The 19,857-nt window shown below is 33.3% G+C and overlaps 1 protein-coding gene across 1 annotated transcript in view; it reads left to right on the plus strand.

Annotated features, from left to right (window-relative positions):
- Wdpcp (WD repeat containing planar cell polarity effector) overlaps positions 1 to 19,857 on the plus strand; it is a 374,171-nt gene that overhangs the window by 163,021 nt on the left and 191,293 nt on the right. Inside the window, 2 exon segments of the mRNA XM_047522166.1 lie at positions 4,563 to 4,751; positions 8,357 to 8,480. Of these exon segments, the coding sequence (XP_047378122.1) occupies positions 4,563 to 4,751; positions 8,357 to 8,480 (313 nt within the window).

The following is a 19,857-nucleotide window of genomic DNA, read 5'->3' on the forward strand; positions in this document are numbered from 1 at the left end:
GATTTCCCATGTTCTTGGATAGGCAGAACTAATATTTTCAAAATGGCCATACTACCAAAAGTATATACAGATTCAATGCAATTCCAATTAAAATCCCAATGATGTACCTTACAGAAATAGAGCAAGCAATCATGAAATTCATCTGGGAGAATAAGAAACCCATAATAACTAAAACAATCCTTAGCAGGATGAGTGAAGCAGAGGGTATTGCAATATCAGACCTTCAACTATACTACAAAGCAATAGTAACAAAAACGGCATGGTATTGGCACCAAAATAGACAGATAGATCAATGGTACAGAATAGAGGACACAGACACAAACCCAAATAAATACAATTTTTTTCATATTAGACAAAGGGGCCAAAAATATGCAATGGAGAAAAGATAGCCTCTTCAAGAAATGGTGCTGGGAAAATTGGAAATCCATATGCAACAGAATGAAAGTAAACCCCTGTCTCTCACCCTGCACAAAAATCAACTCACAATGGATCAAGGACCTTGGAATCAGACCTGAGACCCTGCATCTTACAGAAGAAAAAGTAGGTCCAAATCTTCAAGATGTCAGCTTAGGATCAGACTTCCTTAACAGGACTCCCATTGCACAAGAAATAAAAGCAAGAATCAATAATTGGGATAGATTCAAACTAACAAGCTTTCTCTCAGCAAAGGAAACTATCAGCAATGCAAAGAGAGAACCTACAGAGCGGGAGAAAATCTTTGCCACTCATACTTCAAATAGAGCACTAATCTCCAGAATCTATAAAGAACTCAAAAAACTCTACACCAAGAATACAAATAACCCAATCAACAAATGGGCTAAGGAAATGAACAGACACTTCACAGAAGAAGATCTACAAGCAACCAACAGATATATGAAAAAATGTTCACCATCTTTAGTAATAAGAGAAATGCAAATCAAAACTACACTAAGATTCCATCTCACCCCAATTATATGACAATTATCAAGAATACAAGCAACAATAGGTGTTGGTGAAGATGTGGAGAAAAAGGTACACTCATACATTGCTGGTGGGGCTGCAAATTAGTGCAGCCACTCTGGAAAGCAGTGTGGAGATTCCTTAGAAAACTTGGAATGGACTCACCATTTGACCTAGCTATCCCACTCCTTGGCCCATACCCAAAGGACTTAAAATCAGCATACTACAGAGATACAGCCACAACAATGTTCATAGCCGCTCAATTCACAATAGCCAGATTGTGGAACCAACCTTGATGCCATTCAATTGATGAATGGATAAAGAAACTGTGATATATATATATATATATATATATTAGCCATAAAAAATAATAAAATTATGGCATTTGCAGGCAAATGGATGAATTGGAGGATATCATGCTAAGTGAGATAAGCCAATCTCAAAAATCCAAAGGACGAATGATCTCAATGATAAGCAGATGATGATACATAGTGGGGGGTTGGAGGGGGACAAGAATGGAGGAAGGAGGGACTGTATAGAAGGATAAGAGGGGTGGGAGGGATGGCGGGGAAGAAAAAAAATAACAGAATGAATCAAAAACCATTACCGTAGGTAAATGTATGATTACACAAATGGTATGCCTCTACTTCATGTACAGAGAAACAAGATGTATCCCATTTGTTTACAATAAAAATGAATTTAAAAAATCATTTCACATTTTATCTAAATCTGTATGCTTTTGTTTCATTTTATTCCCTTGTTATACTAGCTATGACATCAAGTACAGTATTAAATAGAAGTGGTGAGAGATGGCATCCTTGCTTTGTTTCGTATCACAGGTAGAAAACATTCAGTCTTTCATTCTACCTATGATGTTCTAGGTTGAAGAATTCCTCTTCTGTTCATAGCCTGCTATGACATATTATCTTTAGTGAATTTTGAAACTTTCTCAAGCATTTTTTTATGCATTTGTTAAAATAATAATTTTTTTCTATCTTGTATGGTCATGTGGTGAATATATAGATTGGTTTTAAGATGCTTAAGTGACCTTACATTTGTGAGATGTTTTATTTATTCATGCATCTTTTTTGTATATTTCTAGTTTTGCTAATATTTTGCTAAGTAGTTTTATGCTTGTTTATGAGGATATTGAGGTATTATTTTCTTTTCTTGTAACATTTTTGTCATTTTTAGTGTTGGTATAGTACTAACCTTATGAATTGAAAAGTATTTGTTTCTCTTGTATTTTGAGTTATGCAGAGTACACACTTTCTTTTAATATTTGCTAGAATTCATCAGTAAAGGCATCTATACATACAAAGAGTTGAAGTGGTGTGTGTGTATGTGTGTGTGTGTGTGTGTGTGTGAGTGTGTAAAGGTTTTTTTTTTTTTAACCAATGAATTGAAATTTAAATGGTATAAAGTCATTCAGGTTATCTGTTCTTTCTTTTTGGGGAAAACAGTGCTAGAGATTGAACACCAAGGTCTGTGAGCTACAATCGTAGCCCCTGTTTGTTCTTGAATCAACTTTGACAGTTTCGGTCTTTCAAGGAATTCATTTAATTTAAGCTATATTTACATAAAGTTATGTATACTCTTCACCTGTTTTTAAATGTCTGTAGTTTTGTACTTTTTTTTAATTTTGATAAATGTATCATTTCTCCTCAGTTTACTGATTTTTTTTCTAAGAGAAAGCTTTCCAGTTCATTTGATTTTTACTATTCTTTCCTATTTTCTATGTATTATCTTTATTATTTTCTTCCTTCTATTTACATTGGATTTAATTTGCTCTTTTTTCCCCCCCTAGGTTCTTAAAGTGGAAAATTGGATTATTCAGCTTAGATCTTCTTTTCTCACTGAAACACTTAGATATTTTTTATAAACGCTACCATAGCTACATTTCATGAAGTTCTGTGTATTATATTTCTATTTAATTCAATTCAAGATAATTTCTAATATACTTTGTGATTTTTTTAACCCATAGGTTATTTAAATGTTTGGGAATTTTCCAGGTATCTTTCTGTTATGTTATCTAATTTATTTCTCTGGTGGTCAGAGAACATAACCTTTTTCATGATTTCAAAACTGTGAAATGTATTAAAGCTTCTTCTTATTATTCAGAATGTGCTCAACTTGTTTAACGTTCAGTGTGCCTGAAAGAGAATGTATATTCCACTGCTGGGTGAATTGTTTTTTTTTTTTTACAAATGTCAGGTGAAATTCAATGATAGTGTTTTTCAAGTATTTTAAACTTTTCCTGAATTTCTGTTTACATGTTCTCTTGATTTATAAAAGAAGAACTGAAATCTCTAATCATAATTATATATTTTAATTATTTTTTCTTTTTAGTTTTGTCAGGATTTGCTTTATTATTTCATAGCTCAATTATTAGGTGTACTTATGAATTGTTTCTTCATAAATTTTGTACCCTTTAATATGAGTGTAGAATTCTAGATTAATTCATTTTTTTATTTCTCAGCACTTTAAAAATGTCTTCCTGTTGTTTTCTAGTTTGCATAGTTTCAGATACAAAGTCTGTAATCATTCTTTGTTTCTCTGTACGTATTTTGTCCTTTTTTTTTTTTTTTAAGATTTTGTCATCTTTGAACTATGTATTACAATTATGGTAGCCTCCCCCAGCCCAACAGATCAATTCTTTCTCTTGCTACTCATAGAAGTGTTGCTTAGGGATAGAATCAACAAATCTCAGGTATTTTCAGCTTCCTGCAAAGTTCTATGCATTAATATCTACTGCCAAGGAGCCACCTTGATTTATGAGGACTTCCAGTGCTTGACTGCAGGCTCATGATGACTTTTAGATAGTCACATTGGTTGATTGTACAAATACAGAAGGAATAGTAAAGTTTTACTGCTCAGTACAGTTATAGGGCAATTCCCCAGATTCCCTATCAAGTTGAGTCCTGTTAGATTAGCAGAAGTTTTTATTTCGATGGGACTTGAAGTTAGTGTGAAGAATTTCAGCATCTTTCTCATTAACTAATGTTTTTAAAAAAATCCTGCAACCTATAAATAGCCCTGTTAAGTGATGATGATAGTAATAAAAAGAATTGCAGTAATATTTTATAATACTTTATAGCTTATAAAATAATTTCACACACATTTTCTCATTTAGCTTTATGATTATTTGTACTGAGAAGCTTTTGTAGATTTGCTCAAGTCAGTAAACACTGGCTGAAGAAAAAAAGATTTTATAGCTAGTCATTTTTAAAAGATGAAAAACAAAACAGAAACATGCTTTAAAGCCCTAGTATTTATTGTCATTTAACACTCAGAAATTGTTAGTTTCAAATGAGATCAGTCTTTTAAAAAAAGACAATAAAAGAAGACCAGAACAGAATGCCTTCTTCCCTTGAACTTTTTTTTATGTTCTTGTTGTCTAAGGTTAAAGGTAGATTTTCTTTCATTTTAAAAGGATAAATGTGTTCCTGTTGTACCAAGATATTTTATAGAAAATATTGGTTGAGAAGGGGATTAATCCCATATACTAGCACTTAATACATGTAATAATGTTTTTTTAAAATTTTCCTTTATGGAAAGGTTAAGTTTGTTTTTGTTACTCTGTGTTTTAAAAAATTCATCTAGTTTTATATGTTTTGTGGCAGGTATCCTCACTCAAGGACAACTGGGCCTTGTAGACATCATCTGCCAGTACATTCATTGTGATGAGATCTATGAAGCAATAAACATCCTAAGCAGCATGAATTGGGACACTCAGGGCCAGCAGTGCTTTATCAGCATGAGTGCCATTGTGAACCATCTCCTTAGACAAAGACTCACTCCAGAGAGAGAAGGTCAGACCTGAATATGTTTCATAAATTGGTTTTGTGTATACATGAAGTACTTTTTGTGAGTTAGATTTTTTAAGGATGTTTTTGAGTGATGTTATGGAGATGGAAAAGCAAAAATGTTAATGCTCTATTAAAATGGAAAGGATCAGATAACAGATAATTGCTCCCATATAGTACTTACTGTGTAGTATTTATCAACATAAAAACAACTTTTCTGTATAGCTTGTGTTGGAACTCACAATGCAGTCATTGTACAATTCAGTCTAAGTGTGAAATATGCTCAGATTTCAAACTTTGATCAGAAATTTCATATACCTTGGATCAGTAGACAAAGGGCCTCAAACAAAGGCCTTTATTTCTCCTTCACATTAGACATCAATATTTTTTTCTCACATCCAAGTCCTCTGTCCAGACAGTAGTCCTTAACAGTCATTTTTGTGTGTGTCAGAATTGTAGTCCACATTGCTCCTTCTTGTTTTCATTATTCTAACTTGTGCTTTTGACACCTTTCTCCCTTCTATCTGCTTGGATTTTTCCCACCTTTACTCAATAAGTAATTTTGCCCATAGGGATCCTAGATGTTTATTGTCAAAAGAGAGAGAAGACTGTTAAAAAGAAAACAAAAACTAAACAAGATGTCACATACAATAATGAAAATAAATGTTTTATGAGGTATTCATTTATATAATGTAAATTGCATCAAAACATTTGCAACTTCATTTTATATATTTGTAATAAGCATCAATATTAATGGTGGGAAATCATGGCCAGTGAGAAATTGACTATAGATAATAAGATAGGATAAATAAGACATATATCAAAAGGTCCTTTACATTTTCTTTCTTAATATTTTCTGTGCATTTTTATGGATCTTCTTATTGCATTTTTTTTTTTTTTTTTTTGTACTGGGGATTGAACTCAGGGGCACTGAATCACTGAGCCACATCCCCAGCCCTATTTTTTTTTTTTTTTTTTTTGTATTTTTTGTTTAGAGATTAGGGTCTCACTGAGTTGCTTAGTGCCTCACCATTGCTAATGGATGACTCTTTTTTTTTTTTGGGGGGGGGGTGCTGGGTATCGAACCTAGGGCTTTGTGCTTGCAAGGCAAGCACTCTACGACTGAGCTATCTCCCCAGCCCCCTAATGGATGACTTTGAACCCGCAGTCCTCCTGGCTCAGCCTCCTGAGCGGCTGGGATTACAGACATGTGCCACTGCACCCAGGCTTACTACCTTTTTATTAAATTTCCAAAGTAAGCAAGTTGTTTTGATAGTATTCTGTAGATAATCTTCATTTTAGTCATTTTAGAGGATAATAATCAGTAATAACATGTTTCTTCAGGAAATCTGTATCATGGGTCTTGGCCCAACTCACAGAATTCCATATAATAATTTATTTAATGTTAATTGAATGAACTTTTCGGAGGCAGTACAAACCTATACATGAAGATTTCAGTGTTTCTACACTAAGAAAATGCCTTCCACAAACCAAGTGAGATGGCACATACCTGCAATCTCAGCTACTAGGGATACTGAAGTAGAAGGATTACGAGTTTGAGGCCCTCCTGGGCAATTTAACCAGATCCTGCCTCAAAACAAAATTTGACAAAAGGGCTGGAGATGTAGCTCAGTGGTAGAGTGCTTGCTTACATGGCATATGTGAGACCCTGGGTTCAATCCCCACACAGCTCTGCCCCCACCCCCAACAGAACAGATGCACTCTCACTGCCTTCTACAATGCTTGACCCACAGTAGGTACTCAATGAATATTAGTTAACAATAAAAAGAAAGCTTAACTCCAAGTTTATTAGAGTATAATTTATTGCTGTAATATATCTGCCAGCAGAACTATCTCAAGTAATTATTTGTTAGTATTGATACACTCTTACGATCTCAAAATTTGGTACATACCAAAAAATAACAACGACAACAACAACAACAAAACACAGTCCCTAAAGAATGCCTATAGTGATACATAAAATCTATATAAGAGATCCTAAATTTATACTTCCAGAAGAACTCTCAGGACACTGAGAAATTGCTAACACCTTAGTGAATTTATATTGTAAGATTACTGTGTCATAAGAAAGATTGTTAGGGAATACACAAATGGGCATTATCAGATTCTTGCTCTAATAAAGGATATTTTCAAGGAACCATATTGAGGAGATAGGGAAATAAAAAGCTTTTATGATAGTAGCCTATTAAAATAAAATGCTTGTATGATGCTGGGTTATCAGAATATGTGCATTTTAAGTAGATATGTGCATTCCCCCCCAAGTAACACATTTCTAAAACATTCAGAGTTCTTCTGAGATTTATTCTATCTGAAGCTAACAAATTTGACATGGTAATTTGTTTTCCTTTTATTAGTGGAACCCAGTGAGCTCTTTTATTTGTAGCTGTGTTGTGGTTATCTTTGAGATCTTCATTTCTGCCTTAAACATCAAGCTGGGCTATCTAATGAATCTGTAACTGTGCTGGGAGTTACGAGTATTCCATGTAGGTTCGAACATTTCAGATGTACGAAACATGCTGTCAAGAAAACAAGCAATGGCAAGAGAATCTGGCTTGTTTTCACAATAGCATTGCTATATTCAATTTTAATCTAAATTGACTGCTGCTTTGAAAGAAAATGCTTCTAAACTTCATCTTACTTTACTGTCTAGATTTATGATTAAAAAAAGAAATTACTAACAGCTTAGCCAAGTCCATAGCAATTACTCTGATGAGGAATATAATACTTCCAAACCCAAATGTGCCTACAACTAAAGAGTTTTACTAAATAATGAATTGTTTATTCAACCTAGTACTGACAGCATAAAAATCAGAGGAGTCTAACTGTGAACTGTAGTGTTCTCATACATACGCATACTCTCACCATTATGGTAATTACTTAACTTCCAGGTATTTCTGGGCTGAACCACAGTCCCATAGGCATGTCTTGATAGAAGACCAAGGCATTTTTTGCATTTTCCCCTAATCTCTATCCCACTTGTTTATCAAAACCTGCTTTTCAGGCCTCCTTTCTTCTCCCAGGGTGTTAGCTTTCACATATGGACAAAACCCAAAATCCTGTTGCTTAGAGCAGGATTTAGGGAAGATATAGGGACTTTCACTGCCCTGTTAAAATTGCCATAGAGAGGTGATCTTGCTCCCCTATAGCTTTTTTTATTTGTATTGTTTTAAAAAACATTTCTGCCAAGCTGATTTCAATTTCCCATATGAAAAGGTTAGTTTTCTCCTTTCAACTAAAAATAAATGTTGAGCACACTGCAAGTTGATTTTACAGGAAATACTAGTTCAAACTGTGTTACTTTGATGAGTCACTGTTTTAATTACCCATTTGTGGTGAGAGGTTGGTTCATTATGAATTTCTTCAGTTTTGACAGCTTTTTGTTGCTCAGAGTCATTGTCAGCTTTGCCTCAAGTGAAAGTTTATACACAGGTTTGTTTTTGTACCAGCTGTCATATTTTAATTTCATCTTTCCTGCAACAAGCTCACATTTCATCCAAGTTTGCAAAACCTGACTGACTGCAAACACGAGTATTTTGTTGTAATTGAAGGAGTTTCGCTTGTTTTAGTGCTGCTACGTTTAAATTCCACAGCACAGCTTGAGGCAAGCCTTGGAACCTTCTATGCTCCAACACGACCACTTCTGGATACAACTATTTTGGAATATAGAGACCAGATCAGCAGATATGCAAGGAGATTCTTCCACCACTTGCTCAGGTGAATGATATATTTGGACTGATTTGTGTCAGACTAATTGCAATTTCAGGAGTCATCTTCTTTAATTAGAACATTCCATAATATGGCTATTTTCTAACAATCTATCTCTTAAAAGAAAAAGACTTCTTCTCTTGATATTTTTTATTTAATCTGTTCTTAATTTTCCTTTTAAGGAAATATTTGAATATTGTTTGGGATTTTTACATCATCAGTATTCCTTAATATTCTTTCCCCTTTGATATTGAAGCAAAAAATTTCCAGTTATATAATATCAATATAAAAATATTTAATTTGTTCTTAGCACTGACAATGTTTTCATTTAAATTAAAACTAAATATATGAATATGCTTTAAAGCTCTGAGATAGTTGTTGGTTTGTTTTTCTTCCAGAATTACTATAGAAAGATTCATCATTATTAAATAATGGGGCAAATTATTAACTTTACTGTCCCTCATTTTCTCTGCTTTCTGTAGGTATAATATGTTCCTTTAACCTTGAGATATGTTACAAATTAGATAATAATGTGACAAATGGCTCTGAGAAAAATACTGTAGACCTTGAAAGACAAATATATTTAGTATTATATATATATATATATATATATATATGTATATATGGTTCTGAAAACAGAATGGATAGATGGAAGGAAGATAAATGGATGAATAGATAAAAAGAGATTAGAGCACATGTAAAGGTGATACCATAAATAAAAAAAAAAGAAGTGATTGCCACAAAATTTAGAATTGTGTAGAGTAGAAAACAAATGTGGTAGAACAGGCAGGCACATGGAATCCTCTAAGGTATTAATGTTCCATTTCTAAAGATGAGTGGTATATATCAGACTCTGTTAAAAATGATTACTCCTTTGTTTTGTGTGTGTGTGTGTGTGTGTGTGTGTGTGTATGTGTGTGTGTAGCATACTTTTGTATATAATATGTGTTAAAATAGAACATAATAGAATTTTCAATTCTGTGTACCAAAAGGAAGATTATATCAAGGGATTGATTTTGGAGTTTTTAAATTTTACTAACAGTATAATCTGTTATAGTGCCTTTTACTGTTTCAAAGACTTCAATACACGTTCTCTCATTTTTTCCCTCAGAACAACCCTATAAAGGGAGTGTTGTCATTTGACAAATGAGTAGATTGAGTCAGAGATGGTAAGTGGTTTAATTAGATCAAATAACAGGTTACTCATGGTGTCAGATCTTGAACTGGTTTTCTTAATCTGCTGCTCCTTACTATTTATTTGTCATTTGCTCTGTATATTTTAGATGCTGCATTATAAAATAACTGGAAATGGTCATCTACTCAAGAGTAGGCTGATTGATAAATATGCTTGACTGCCCAAAAAGGGGAGAAACTTCAGATTGGTCAGGGCTTGAGGAGTATCTTGTTGTGTAGATATTCATATTCTATAATTAATTTTCTATATATAAAGTGACACTTTGAACTTTACAAAGCAGTTAAACCTTTGGAAAACAGTATTTTTAGAAGCTGAAGTGCAAATATATTGCAAGAGTTATTATCTGTAATTGAATCTTGCCTTTTTATCTGAATAACTTTAACATATTCAAGAGATTCTTCACCCTGAATGAGGCTGGCTTCCATGACTGAGAAAGAATGCCAAAAATGTTGGAGCTCATGTCACATTTATTTGAACTTAGGACTTTGCTCTTATTGTTACTTTGTTTTTCTTGTTTATGGGTAATTTTAATTAGGTAAGCTGTTGCCTTAAGGGTCTAAAAAGATGAACATAAATGAAATAGAAGCTTTGGGAGCATATTCTTGATGGCCTTACTGTGTCTTTGGCCTCACTGACTTTATGCAGTTGTTTGGTTTTTGCCTAAAAGTCCTGTTATGCAACTGTGCAGTTAGCCTTGGGATGCTCATATTCTACAAGTGTGTAATTTTTTTGTTTACTGGTTTTCCTCAAATGAAGTTTCTAATTGTTTTTTGGAACTACTTTTGATAAATGACTTGATGCTGTCATTATTATTTTTGTTTTGTTTTAATACTATCATTATTATTAGACTTTAACTTTCTGTGTAGTTACATCTGAAATCAGATGTTTTCCCTTGTGGTATACTAGCTTTTTCATGTTTCTTTTTTTTTTTTTTTTTAATGCTTGTCTACTATTTCATTTATTTTTTAAAATATTTTTTAGATGTTGATAGACCTTTATTTTATTCATTTATTTATACGTGGTGCAGAGAATTGAACCCAGTGCCTTACACATGCTAGGCAAAGAGATCTACCACTGAGCGACAACCCCAGCCCCTACTATTTCATTTATAGTGAATATTTATCAGTTCTTTTGATAGTAGGCTATACATAGCATTATGAGAAAAGAAAAGTAAGTTTAGAAGAAATTAAATGAGATAGCTTAAGTGGGACCCATTCTTTTGTTTAATCTGCTGCCAAAAAGTTCTCCTGCTTAGGGGTAGAGAAACAGACCAAAGGCCTTTTTGTATTTGTGAAGGGCTAGAATTGTATTACTCCCTGTGCTTTGGCTAGGCATTTTAATACCCTTTTTAAAAAAAAAAAAATTGTCAATGAACCTTTATTTATTTATATGTAGTGCTGAGGATTGAACACAGTGTTTCACACATGCTAGGCAAGTGCTCTATCACTTAGCTAGAACCCCAGCCCCTTAATACCCTTTTTAAAAGGTTATTAAATAATGAAATAAATCCTAAACAGTAAAGACCTTCATAGAGAATATTAAATTAAAGATGAAGAAAAGGAGCTTCATAGGGAAGTACCTAGGATCATTCACATGGGATCCAGATTGTCTGACTCCAGACTGGATTCCTCTGATAAGAATAAAATACTAGATTGATTTTAATTTCATCCAGAATGGAAAGGGTAAGCCCATAGTATGAATTTGTGATAATGGACAAGCATACTGTGTGGAGATAGTTTTGGTTTTGTTGTGACAGTAGAGGAATTCCACAAGCATGTTTTTATGGTTTTTGGCCTCTTTTGTCTTTAGCAAGTATAAAAATTTACCTGAAAGCTTCCTCCAAATTCAAACAAATCTGAACTTTATAACTTATTTGTTTTTTCCTGAAATCTTTTTGAATGTTTAAAGTGATTGATTTTCACAAAAAAAGTTCCCTAGATGTGTAAATCTTTGCTCCTAACATTAAAGATAGAAAGCAGTAGAAGCAGCCTTGATATGGTAAAGTGTGTATTATAATCAAATGTAAAGAGATGATACAGCAGTCTGATTTTAAGAAATCATTTAGCTGGAAAATACTAACATACAGAAGGCCCTCTTTGTTTAAAATAAATTTAGAATGTAATTGTTCCCCTTTCCTCTTTAATTAAATTGAATAGTATCCCAGAAGTAGTGAACAGGGAAGTACTAGCTAGAGTTTTTTATCATAAGCAAATAGGAACTGTAATGAGAATGTATAAATTTTGATGAAAGGGCAAATCCTTCAAATAAGTATGCCACTGTTTTAGTCAGCTTTTTCACTGCTGTGACTAAAAGAATCTGACCAGCATAATTGTAGAAGAGAAAGAGTATATTTGAGGGTTCACAGTTTCAGAGGTCTCAATCTGTAACAGCTGGCTCAATGCCTCAGGGCTCAAGATGAGGCTGAACATCATGGTAGAAGAGCGCGGCAGAGGGAAGCAGCTTATATCATCAGGAAGCAGAGAGAAAGAGAGAGAGACTCACTCCACTTTCCAGATACAAAATATATACCCCAATTCCAATCTCTTCCAGCCACACCCTGCCACTTCACTTAACTCCATCAGGGATTAATTCATTGATTGGTTTAAGACTCTTACAACCCAATCATTTTTCCTCTGAAACTTCCTGCATTGTTTCACATGTGAACTCTTGGGGGACACCTCACATCCAAACCATAACAGCCACATATGAAGCTTATATTATTCATATGAAAATAAAATATTATAAAGTTAGTAATTTATTTAGATTTATCTTTCCCCTTCTTAACTATAAGATTATAATTTTCTGACATAATGGTATTATGCAATAAAATAGTAGACAAAATTTTGGGAAAGGAAGCTTTATTGACTGGAACTAAAAATATTGTGTCAATAAAATCTTTATGAGAAAATGTACTGATGTTACATTTTCCTTTGCAATACAAAAACAATAAAAACAAATTGATAGATATATAGAGGAATAGATAGGTGGAGAGATATGTGATGAAACAATATTATAAAATATAAAGATAAAATCCAGATGTACATATCTATTTTGGTGTCTTTGCTATATGTTTGAAAATTTTATAATAAGGTGTTGGGAGAAAGTAAGAGTAGTCTTTTGGAAATGACTCTCAGCTTATGTGAACTGTATGAGAGGCAAAAAAAAAATATCATTTTGTGACTAAAAATGTTGTTAACAAACTCCATTTCTAGAAAGCTTTTTCACTTATGCTTTGTACTAGTAGAACATTCCTGGTAAATAGAATAATTACATGAAATCAATTCAAAGAATATGAATACTAAGTTAGCTAAGGACAGTCAGGCAACAACATAGAATGATCTGCAGAGAAAAACTTCCTGGATAATAAATTTAAAATATTTATTTAAAGTATGCTTGATCTGGTAGGAAACTAAGAAAAATGCTCAGAGGTTGAAATGTTAAGGATACTTGATTCCATAAGAGTAAGCAAACTCAAGGTTTGTTTTAGAGCATCTGCTGGCACCTGGCTGTGAGGTGGTTGGTGTACAAAGATTGTGTACTCTGATGACAGGAGACTGAGCTGAGGGCTAAAGCAGAGGGGAAGATTGAATCAGCGATACTATAGAAACCTGGACTCTTGAAGGGCAGCATCCTTTATGAGAAAACTAGAAAGAAGGAAAGTGTGAAATGCAAAAAAGGAATGGTGGGCAGAAAATAATGATAAACTTATAGGAATCTAAACAAAAATTGTTAACTAAAGCATATACACCAATGTCTAATTCAAGGGGTTAAAAACTAACATAAAATCCTAGACAATAACAATATATAAATCAGAAAAGAAGTAAAAAAGGTAAAGTATTTGAAGGTTCTTATGCTTTTCAAGAGGAAGATAAAAGATATTTACTAATTCTAGGTTTTATTAAGTAGACTTTTATTATGGTTGACTTTCTGGGATAATCACTAAAAGAAAAGAAATAGAGTATGTAATTTTCATACAAGTAGAGGGAAAATGTTGGATAAGGAAAAAAAAAAAAGTATCCTCCAAAATGGTAAGAATTAGAGGAAGGTACAGCATGCAGAAGAAGAGGTATGGAAAAAAAGATGGAAAATAGTAAACTTACAATGAGGTAGTAAAAGTGACTCTCCAAAGTCAATAATTATTGTCAATGTAAGTATGCTTAATTTTTCATTTGCACAATCTTAGATTGTTGAAACAGATTTTTCTCTTAAGTTTTTACAAGGCACCTAAAATACAGAAAGTTAAAAACTTAGAGAACAGAAAAAAATTTATACCAAATGAATACTCAGAAGAGACCTAATGTAGTTATAATAATGTTGTGCAAATAGTGTTTTAAAAAATCATTAGTAGAGATGACTGGAGATCAATATTGACAGAAAAACCCATTCACTGGGAAAATATAACAATTTTAAATGAGTATAGCACAGCTCAATAAACACAAAGCAAAAACTGAAAAAATCTGCTGTCATAGTTAAGAACTTTTTAATTCCCTGTGTACAGTAACTGATAGATTGAGCAAATAAAATATCAATAAAGAAATAAAAGATTTGAACAAAATACTTAAAAGTTTGATGCCAGGTGCAGTGGTATAGTGGACATTATATAAAGTACCATATACAAGAGCTGTAGGCTATATTTTCTTTCATGAATAAACACTTATATAAATTGATCATATTCTAGGCCACAAAATCCATGAGAATTTCAAAGGGTTAATTTTGTTTACTCCCCAATTAATTACCAAATGCCACATATACTATCATTATAACTACAATAGCAATGAACAAAACAGACACACACACACACACACACACACACACACACACACACACACACACAAATCTGTAGCATCATAGGGTTTACATTATAGTGAAAGAAGCAATATGTAAATAAGTAGGTAAAGTAGGTCAAGTAATGATATGTATCATGAAGGAGAAGAAGCAGGGAAGGGGCTCAGGGAGTATTGGGTGGTGAGGTATGTGGACTGCAATTATAAAATAAACTGTCAGGAAAGGCCTCACTAAAAAGGTGAAATGTGAGTTAAATCCCAGCAATTTGACTAGAGCAGAGGAGTAAGAGAATGGGTCAGAGAAGTAGCAAGTGGCTAGGTCACACAGGACTTTTTGATCATTCTAAGGAACCGAGATTCTTCTCATGAATATTAAGAGAAGTCAGGGGATTATTTGAAACCAAGGAGTGAATAGATATCTCAGATCCTGTGTTGAAATAGACAGACTTCAGAAGATTAAGGATAAGGAGATCAGTTAGGAGGCTATTGGGAAATGGTGGCCATTTAGAGCAGAGTGCTAGCAAAAGATGTGAGGAGAGAGTGATTGGGTTTGGATATATTGAAAGTTTTAATGATAGGATTTGTGGATCTATTGGACAAAGGATATGATATAGAAGTCAAGGCTGGACATGGTGGCAAACTTCTATGGTAATCCTAGCACTTCCAGGAGTCTGAGGTAGGAGGATTGTAGGTTTGAGGCCAGCCTTAGCAACTTAGCAAGACTCTCAGTAACTTAGTGATACCCTGTCTCAATAAATAAATAAACACATAAATAAATAAATAAATAAATAAATAAATAAATAAATAAATAAATAAGGCGGGTGATGTAGCTCAATGGTAAAGCCCTCCTGGGTTCAATCCTAAGAAAGAAAGAGAGGCACAGTGGGGAGGGAGGGAAAAATCAAAAGAAGTCAAGGATGGCTTCAAGTGTTTGGTCCTGAACAACTGGAAAAATAAGAGTTACCATGGATAAGATCAGTGACTGTAAAAAGAACAGATATGTGGGAAAAGATCCAGGTTTGGGGGCAAGTTAAGTTTAAGTGTAATTCAGAAATGAGTTTTGGGATAGAAATAAGGGAATTAAATATCCTTAAAATGTTTACATTGGAAAAGAAGACTCAAAATTAATCAGCTATGCATTTTTTAAGTTTTAAAAATCAATAAAATGAAGGAAGTAGAGGGAAAAAGATATATATTTAGAATTTAATATAACAAAAACTAAAATTATAAAGGAATAATAATGCTAAACATTTGCTCTTTAACAAGATTAGTAAAACAGAAACATAGTGAAGGGAATATGAAGAATATCTTCATGACAACAAAACTTGAAAACTTGGGAAATTCTTAGAAAAATAAAAATAACCAAAACTGACTGAAAAAGAAATAGAAGATTTGATAGCCATGTAACCACTAAAGAAACTGGTAATTAATGTTTCTCCCTAAAATACACTATAGTCCTGAGATAATTTTAAAAAGTTCCATCTGTATATTTACACAGCTTTTTTCTTTGTTGTTTTTTTTTTTTGTTTAGTCCCTTTTTTTTCAATGTACTTTTTACAAAGTTGTAAACGTTGAGTATCTGGAATTTTAATATCTTTAAAAAATCCTGACAGTTGATTTGTTATGATGGCATTCCAAGAGACTGTTACTCTCTTTGATCTGGTACTCAGATTTAAAGATGGTTTAAGTATAGTGAGTGATCTACACACATCTGAACAGACCCTTGTTTAGGGACAGAATGATAGAACAAAAGTGAAAATAATAGTGGAGAACAACTGTAAAACCTCAAATCCCTTACCTGAAAGCATCTAGAAAGATGTGATCTTATAAGTGAAGGAGCTGGTTTTCATTTGAGCCCGGTTAGGGCTGGCTGGTGGGAGAGAAATACCTTGAGTAGGGGCTGCTCTTTCAATTCCTGCCAAGGGTAGAGGATAGGATGGGGGAAGTCCTCTGCCATAAAGGCAGTTTTTAAAAAGTTGTGATGCTAATCAGTAAATTAGGAAACCAAGCAAAACTGACAGAATATCACATAAATCACATAAAGGCCGTGCCATGAAAAAATTTTGCATACCTGGCTCTTCTTCCTCAAGGCTTCCCTTTTACAGCTAATCAGGTATATGAGTCGGGGGTGGGGAGCAGCTGCAGGGGGTACCCAAAGTATCCCAACTGTGTGCACCTAGTGTAGTCTAGTTTTCCTTCAGAGAAAATACCATAAAGAATTTATTAGGCAAATTCATTATATCTGTAGAAATCACAGCTCAAGGAACACTCATGGTATTTAAAACATGAGCATCACTAATAAAGTTCAAGACTTTGTCTACCCATATGAGATGTATTTGTTTTCTTGGTATAGAAACAATAATCCTTTACTCATTTTATTACATATTTAAACTTAAAGGAATTATGTTCTATTCAAAAATTATGAACTGATGATGTAACCTTATTTCTAGTTATAGCTAACCCTCATGCATCTGTCTCCTAGAGAAGGAGAAGTACCATTTGATATTTTTTTAACTACCCCCCATTGCCTCTTCCTTCCCCACAGATAAGCATGTTCAAATAATAAAGGATTCAGTTTGCTGTAGATTCTGATTCTTATTGTCTATCTCATTACATTTTATAGAAAAAGATACTTTAGTTTCTGGGGAACTGAGGTTCATCTGTCTAAATTATATATATAGAAGAACAAATCCTAGATTTTCTCAAGAGACTTCCTAGTTATGGACCTTAGAATGCTGAAGTGGTTGAAAAGAAGAGCATTACTTTGATAAATTCTTTAATGAGCACTCTGATTACATGTGGTTATTGATGTGCAAGGATACGTTTGTCTTTTTTTTTTTTTCATGTTTGTCTTTTGGTTATTGATTTTATAAATAAAAGTTGTTTAAACCCAAAGCCTTCCCATTAATTTAAGTTTTCCTGATCCTCATACTATGCATGGCCATTACCATTGTTTAAAACATAAAGCTGCATTTTTTTTCAAAACAAAAATAGCTTTCTGATTGTAGACTTAACACATGATTTTTTCCCTACAATTTAGATATCATGACAGTCTTTTCATGTTAATAAACATAGAGCTATATCCATCCTCCTGTAAACAGATAAGGACTATTTCCAATTTTTTGCCATTATAAACATTGCTTCAAGAAACATTTCTTGTACATAATTATTTATTCCAGGCACACTCATACAAATACACACACGCACACATACCATGTATATATCTTGATGAATTTTGAAGATTCTTGATACTTATTGTCCAATGTTCCTGACATCATTCTGCGAAATCACTAATCTCATCCTACCTATAGTGGAAATAATTTCTTGAAACATTAACAATTGAATAGGTGAAAATTGGCACCTCATGGCTTTCATTTTTTTAATGTCTGAAATTTTTTCTCATTTTTTCTGGCTATTTGTTTTATAATTAATAAACTTTATTTTTAGAACATTTTTAGGCTCACAGCAAAGTTGAATGGAAAGTACCAATTTTCTATATTCTCCTTGTTCCCAGTGGTTTTAGTTCCTTTTTTTAAAATAATGATTATTATGTACATTTGTAGAGAGGCTATTTGTATCACTATGTGGATAGCTATAATTTAATGTGTCCTACTATTTAAAGCTAAGGGCTCTTATAAGCATGATCACATTTAATCTTCACATCCCAGTATGAAGACATTTTTATTCCTATTTTCTGGATGAGGACACTTAGATTAATTAACTTGCTCATAAACAATAGGAGGTGGAACAGAATTCTCATGTGGGTCCAGCTGACCTCAAAGTCCTTTCTCTCACCATCACACTATGAAATAAACCTCCTCAGGAGATAAGGAGTCTTCCCCAGAAGTACTTTTGTAAAAGGAGGGGTATACTGCAGTCTAACAGAGAATTACAAGAAAGTTTGAGCATGGGCACATTCTTAGTATCCTTTAGCTTCCATTTCTCGATTTATAAATAAGGATAATCATGGCACTTATTACACTACCATATTGTGAGAATTAACATAATAATGCATTTAACTAGAGCTTAAGGTACAGTTTGACACATTAGTAAGGGCACATTGAATGCTTAATGATATTGATTATGGAATTGAAGAGATTAAAAAATTAGATAAAGGTGGAGTAACTGATCTTTTAAACTTTATTTCTTGACTTTTTTTTTTCAAAAATTAAAAAGAAATTTTCATTTCTGTAGTACATTAGGACCAGGAATAAAAACCATAGACTTTTGATCTCTTAAGGACTGACTTTCTTTGGATAGCTCTTTTTTCCTAATGGAAGGACTAATTGAGAGTTCCTGGCTATCAGCTCACTCAGTCCAAAGTAAGAGAGAATGGCCAGGGGCAGACATTGGGCAGTTTAGGCAATGGCTTAATGCAGAGCCACACCTTCAATTGACTTAAGATCCTGAGTTCATCTAACACTCCCAGAATAAGTTTCACTGTAAACAATGTAAGATCATTTATACCTAGTACATTACCAGACAGTGGTTGTGAATATTATTAACTGGGTCAGATAAACATTGTGCAAATGTTATTTGGACCTACACTAAACTGTTTTGTGTGCCATTCTTTATGATTTACTATTGATATTTCATCATTGTTCCCTTAGACTTGGAAAATGTAGAACCCACTAAGTAGGAAAAGTTTAGCTTAGGGAACAGAGATTTGAATCTTCTATTTAAAGGATCCTGGGGAACAGTATCATGGATATTCAGGGTTGAAAAGAACCTAAAACTATAGAGAAATCTCACATACCTGCACTTACTCCCCCAAACCAGGAAGATTGTCCTCCTGGTTTGATGGTCAGGTGTTTGTTTAATTTTAAAATTATCTCCTAAAAATACACTTTCAATGGGGCAGTATTGCCCTTAAAGGGGCAAAAGTTGGTTCTTAGGTATTGAAAAATATATTAGCTAAAACAATGATTTGTGGCCTTCCAAGGTTCCACCTTACCTGGGAAATTTTATTCCTTAGTATTTGATTTATCTTGTTAAGAAATTTAATTAAGTTAACCTGGATTTAAATATAATATTTAACAATAATATTATATTAATTACTTTAGAAATGAGAGTTTGTTGAGTAAATGTAATTTATAGATCCTAGCAATAAAAAGTTGGGATTTAGGAATTCCTATTATATAGGAACGGAGGAGGCAATTTCTGATATACCAAACACAATAGAGATGGGACCAACCTAGGTATGCTACACAGGGGTGGATTTTGGTCCACATATGGTACCACTGAGCTTATATGACAGTGGGGGAAGAGGTAGGGAAAGATAATTGGAAGTAAAGAACTTCACAGTAGTGTACAAGAAATGCCAAAAAGGAAAACGTCTACCAGGCTTTAGGTTATCTTTTGAACAACAGCAGCCCCAATCTTACAACAAAATTAATATTTTTAAAAA

The sequence above is a fragment of the Sciurus carolinensis genome, chromosome 13 (assembly GCF_902686445.1).
Source record: "Sciurus carolinensis chromosome 13, mSciCar1.2, whole genome shotgun sequence".
NCBI classification, from domain to species: domain Eukaryota; kingdom Metazoa; phylum Chordata; class Mammalia; order Rodentia; family Sciuridae; genus Sciurus; species Sciurus carolinensis.